At 34.4% G+C, this 5,817-nt stretch overlaps 1 protein-coding gene across 1 annotated transcript; it reads right to left on the bottom strand.

Annotated features, from left to right (window-relative positions):
- Nucleotides 1–407: 407 nt before the first annotated feature.
- LOC140054468 (uncharacterized) lies at nucleotides 408–4,234 on the bottom strand. The gene has a single exon (XM_072099469.1). It carries the CDS (start codon nucleotides 4,131–4,133, stop codon nucleotides 1,455–1,457), a length of 2,679 nt encoding a protein of 892 aa, XP_071955570.1. The 5' UTR covers nucleotides 4,134–4,234; the 3' UTR covers nucleotides 408–1,454.
- Between the last annotated feature and the right edge of the window lie 1,583 nt (nucleotides 4,235–5,817).

Below are 5,817 nucleotides of genomic sequence, written 5' to 3'. Positions count from 1 at the left end.
TTTTAAGATCTTGTATATTGATTTATTCTGCAGCAAGCGATTGTAAACCTAATCTGTCATGTCTATTTTAAACTTATTAATATTAATCGGATATTAAAAGATACTCTGGTTAACACGCGATTTCAGTGAATCTTATGAAACAACGGAATATAATAACGATACAGTTGAAATGTACAATTTCTAGTTTTAACCAGCAAGACAGAGCGACTGCAAACAACATCTGGTAAACTGACCCACGGCTTAGCCTTCACAATTGTTTCCGTTTGGACGCATTACAAACAAATTATTGAGGTTTTAACACCTTGATGCTTAAAAAAATACTATGAAGTGTTTTCAATACAAACCGTAAAATTCCCTTGTTCAATTCTATTTTGTTTTTTTGCGCAAAATAAGAAAATCAGCCTAAATATATATATATCTACACCGGTGATATCTACAGTATACTTTCTATATGAAAACAATCGATGCACTTTAGAACTTCTTCTGATTGCGTGGAAATCATTCAGTGAAATAATTCCTCCGTGATTCAACATTAGTCCCACGTATTATTCTTATATTCATCTGTAAACTGACAAAACAGATTAGTCGAATCATCCGAGAAAAGGGATGTTTAAACTGGAAATAGGTTGAAGACAAACCAGATATTTATCAAATGCGCATTGCTACTGTGTGCTGCTGTCATTATTTAACTGCTTTTCAAACATACAAAATACATTCTATATTGTAAAACTGTTGTTACTACTTTATTCAGTTGTAATACATTTTGCACACCGTACTGTAGTCGTATTTTTGTTTGTAACATGTTATAATACATTTTCAACGTTTATTATTAGATAGGTGATCATTTAACTTTTGTTTTGGACCTAATGGAATTAAAGTTGACTTCCTATATCGTATAATCGTATCATATAGTTTCTCTTTCAGAATAATGGTCCTATTGTCTTCTTTTGCTATATATATAAAGAACACTAAATGTGACTGCGGTAATTCACATGTATAAACACAATTAATACATAGCATGTTACTTCTTACATTCACTCTAAATTGTACATATATCAATTTTTTATTTGTATTAAACTATTATAATTTACCTTATGCTAACATTTAATAGGTCATTTGATTTTTCTTTGATAATAAACTTTATTTATACAATGTCGTAATTTTATATTCTCACTAATGAATTGAAATGGTACCATTAGATGTGTAAATGATCAGAACAGGGTTTCCATTAGATGTGTACAAGATCAGGGCATAACGTAAGCATAGGATGCAACGCAAGTACGTAGGCGCACCACAGTAATTTGACCAATCACGTTCTTACTTTCCGTCCTAGTGGGAATCAAACTTATATGGATACACCACCTTCCTTAATAAATAAGTAATAACACGTTTCATTATAACTTGTTTTTGTTTACATACCACGGTACAAAAACTGATTAAAGTCCGATAACGTTTTAATCTAATTCTACAACCGAATATGCGTTAGATTTATTTAATAGTTTCTCTGTTCGAGTTTGCTGGCGATTTGGCCAAGAAGCACGTTTTAATCGAGCTTCATCTTTTCGAATCTGATCAATTCGTTTGTAATTTTTTAAAATCCTAGGTGGTGTTTGTGGGCCAGTGTTCCTAACTTCCTCCTCTGAACTGGAACTATAAAATCCACGATCTGTTGGGGAGCCACATCTCCGACATGATACTGACTTTTTTAGTTTTGGGAGTTCTCGTCCATGGAAAGATGGACTTAGTCTGATAGGCCTTTTGCCGATGGGACTACTTTTTTTAACAATGGTATACTCATCAAGTGACTCATATGTATCGTCTTTTTGGTTTTCTGAAAATGGCGGATTAATATCTAATTCAGCATAATCGTCTGTGACAACAATTCCTTGTTCTGTACTTACAGTTCGTCCAAATATTGGTCGACTAATCAGTGGCCTGTTGGCCATGAAGTGCGCGTTTCGTAACCTTTTAAGAGTTTCCATATTTGGTGTTCTTGCACTTTCGACGACGGGAATAACTAAAGGACAACTGCTCGTTTTTGTTAGTGGGTTATGCACGTTATCACGGCTTATTTCCTTTTTGTGTGATGGTTTGGGTAAACTACGTCTCGATATATGTTCCCTGTTATCTTTTAAAGAGTTACTACTACCCTTTTTTAACTTCTTCCATAAAGTTTGTTTTAGTGATGGTCGTAGAGGACGGTTTACCTCTCTAAGGTCTGTGACCGCATACGCACAGGGTTCAGGACACTGTTTACGTGTGGGTAGACTTTCAGGAAGTTCTTCGTATTCACATGGAGAATCGGCGCTATAATATCCACTATTGCAAAAATCACTTTCTCTCATATCACTAACGACGCAACTTTCTGAATCGCTCTCAAGCACTGCGTACAAATGCTTGTGCGTGTCTTTATCCTTATTTGGAAAAGGGTTACCGATTTCAACGCTGCAATAAACCTCGTCCCTCTCCTCCGCTTCGCGGTCAAGTTTCATATAAACAGGATTATTATTTGTCTCTTTCTGTTGATATTTTTCATCCTCAGATTCTTCATCAGAACAATTATTTAGACACATATAGATTGGCTCATCTTTTTTCTTATCAATACATTTGTCCTGATTAATGATAAGATCAGGGTACGCGTTCATAACTCGTTGTTTATAATCAATAGTATTACAGTCTATATTTGATTCTATTTCGGTACCAAATGATATTCCACTATCTTCATTATCCGACCTTTTACTTTCACTGGCCATGTCACTCATAACTCTAGTCATTGGAACGCTTTCTTTACACTTTTCATCAAGTTGACGCTGTTTTTCGAGTCGCGAACGCGTTTTCGATCTACGATAACGCATTCCATATGTAATCAAAAGAATAAATAATACTAATGCAACAACACTAACAATAATCATGAAACTTTTGTAAAGGAGTGCATCTTTTCCGTTGACGCCAACTTCAAATGGCGGACCCGGTAAATTATCGTACGCGACCGTTCCCTCAATTGCACTAACGTTAGCATTTTGTGTTAAAGTTGCTAATGTAGGTTTTACAGATGTTGTAATTATATTGTTAATATCTCCATTTTTATTCTTGGTCAATAAAGTAGCTTTCGTTGTAAGGTAACTCAAGGTCGTTGGTGTGAGTGTACTTTGCGTGGTAGTGTGAGTGGGTTTATACACTATATATTCTTGTCTGCTCACGTAAAGTATTTCGCTAGCATTTCCTGTCAGTCCATCTCGATTTCGAACTATACACGTTACTTTTAGCTCATTATCTGTAATATCGAGATCATATATTATCAACTTTCGTTTTCCGTCTTTGAATTCCGTTAATTTTCCGGAATTTTCTACAATTTGGTTGTTAATTCGCCATGAAATTGCCAAGTCGTTTTCATGTGCGAACACCTTACACGTCAAGATAACGTCATCGCCTGTAAATAAGTTGTTTCGGTGCCAATTTATGTAGACGGGTAAAACTTTACAAATTCGAGGAGTCTCTAGTGCCGGTGTAGTTGCGACACATGTAAAAACGCTCTCTGTAAACTTTTTAGTCCCCGGCTGATAAATATTCAAAGAGACATCGTTTGTTTTTCGAGGCGCTCCTATCAATTTTGTTTTTCCATTTGTCCATGCAAGCGAGGCTACTGGATGTCCCCCGCGAGACAAGCATATTAATGATACCCGCTGTGAACTAATACTGTATGTTACCTGACATTTAGGTGGTTCAGGCGCAGGCCACATTACCGTCACATAAGAACTGACGTAATGTTTATCTCTATACCCATTTTCAAAATATACACAAGCAAATTCTCCATCGTCATCAACGTTTACTCTTTCAATTTTTAAATGATATTCACCTAATTTTTGATTTCCAACGACAGAATATCGGGACTTGATATCTCGACCATAAACTCCATACGGGTCGATGTTCGCGTCCATACTGATGTACTCATTGTACCTTGGCTCTCCTAATCTTTCCCAGTATAATTTTGACTTTCCTTTGCCAGAGACTGAGCATCGCAAGATGACAGCATCTCCAATGGTTACAGATGTATTTGACGGTCGTTCAATGTATTTAATCGCTTGAACACTGGAAAGAGTGAATAAAAACCCTACAAACAATACTGTATACATTGTTGCAACATCAATCCTAAGACAACAAACTTACGTGAATACATTTATGACAGTAACACATAATATCTCCATGCTTTCTCTTCACATCAGTGTAGTTTGGCGTTAACATAGGCAGTAATTCCTTCTCATAGTCTGAACAGATGTTGCAGACGACTTGCCAATAGTCCCTCCTTCCAGGATATTAAGCCAGCCAATCAGCATTCGTGTAGAGTAAACGTCACGCTGTAAACCTTGAAAAGTGCAATAATAGTATATTGGGAAGTTAATTTTAAATCTCATTTGGATTTCCATGAAGGAAAACAAAACAGGTTGAAACACAATTGGTGTACACCAACTAAAACGATTATTACGTTTTTTTAAATTTAACCAATTAAAAATCAATTATTTTCCTCATTTTTCTCTTATTTTACTTATTTTTTTCTTAGTTTACTTGATGCATGCAATGTTTGAAATAAATGGATAGAAATAATTTGTCAGCTTTTATTTATAGAAAGCTAATGGTGACAGAGTTAAGATTTTGTTTTCTTATGAACTTTAAATTTTAAGTTTAAATCAGAGAAGATTGAAATTATCACTCTTCCCTGATTTAAATTAATTCTAACAATCAGTTTGATCAGGGATGGTTTAATTAATTGTATAATTATGAATTGAAATATAATTAATTTTCTTTAATAGTTGTTAAATTCCCAATTTATGCGTAACGTCGTTGTGTTTATGACGAAGTTTTTATATCCATGCGTTAGCGTCCGTAATAATGTTGTTAACAAATTATATCGTATAAATGGAGTTAACCAAGTTAATTACTTTTCCAATTTGCGTCCATCCTCAACAAAAATGTTAATGGGAATTAGCTGTAATTTGATATCATTCCATTAGGATCTATATAAAAGTAATAATCATGTTCTCCATTAGTGTAAATTCCACGAGTTGTCATTCCTGATAATCTATGTCCCTTAAATGAACCACTTCAAGTGGAGATCTCTTACATTAAAACCTTGAATACCTTATGACATTAATTTCAAATTACGAGTAATGTATAAAGCCGCGTTCGTATTTCATCATCATCGCTGATCAAGAGTTGAGAACATTATAGAAGGATTAATGTATTCAAACGACGGGTGATTTTATCTGTAGGGTCTACTGCCGATTAGTATCAATTGATGGCAATACTAGACATCTCATCGCTTGCAAGTGATTTACAGAAAATACAGTCACATGCATAATATGGCTACAATGCGCATTTTTCGAAATGTTGATGTAAATAAATTGTTAAAGACATTATGCGAAATAAAAAAAAGTATATTCCTGCTCCTCTAATGATGAATATCGGTGTAATAAATAATGTATGTATAATGCGATTACAAATAAGAGTCTAGTACTTGAACAACAATTGATGGAGATGGTCGGTGACAATGATAATAATTATGTCGATGATGATGATGATGATGATGATGATGATGATGATTATGATGAAGCAGATGATGCATAATAACATACATTTACAAGTAACCCTCTCTACAACAGATAATAATATTAAGTTAAGATTGTGAAGTGTTATATCGTGTCCGCCATTGGAGGAGGATGGTGATGATGATTACAATGATTGTGATGATAATGATTAATACGAGAATGATGATTATGATTTATCATTCAGAGTGTGATTGATTATAATTAATAAATAGAT

The sequence above is a fragment of the Antedon mediterranea genome, chromosome 7 (assembly GCF_964355755.1).
Source record: "Antedon mediterranea chromosome 7, ecAntMedi1.1, whole genome shotgun sequence".
Lineage (NCBI taxonomy): Eukaryota > Metazoa > Echinodermata > Crinoidea > Comatulida > Antedonidae > Antedon > Antedon mediterranea.
Note: the sequence above shows the minus strand (reverse complement) of the source record. Positions and strands in the feature narration are given on the sequence as shown.

Bases quoted from the DNA above. Each gene is read 5' to 3' on its own strand.
- LOC140054468 (XM_072099469.1), bottom strand. From the start codon at position 4,133: ATGTATACAGTATTGTTTGTAGGGTTTTTATTCACTCTTTCCAGTGTT.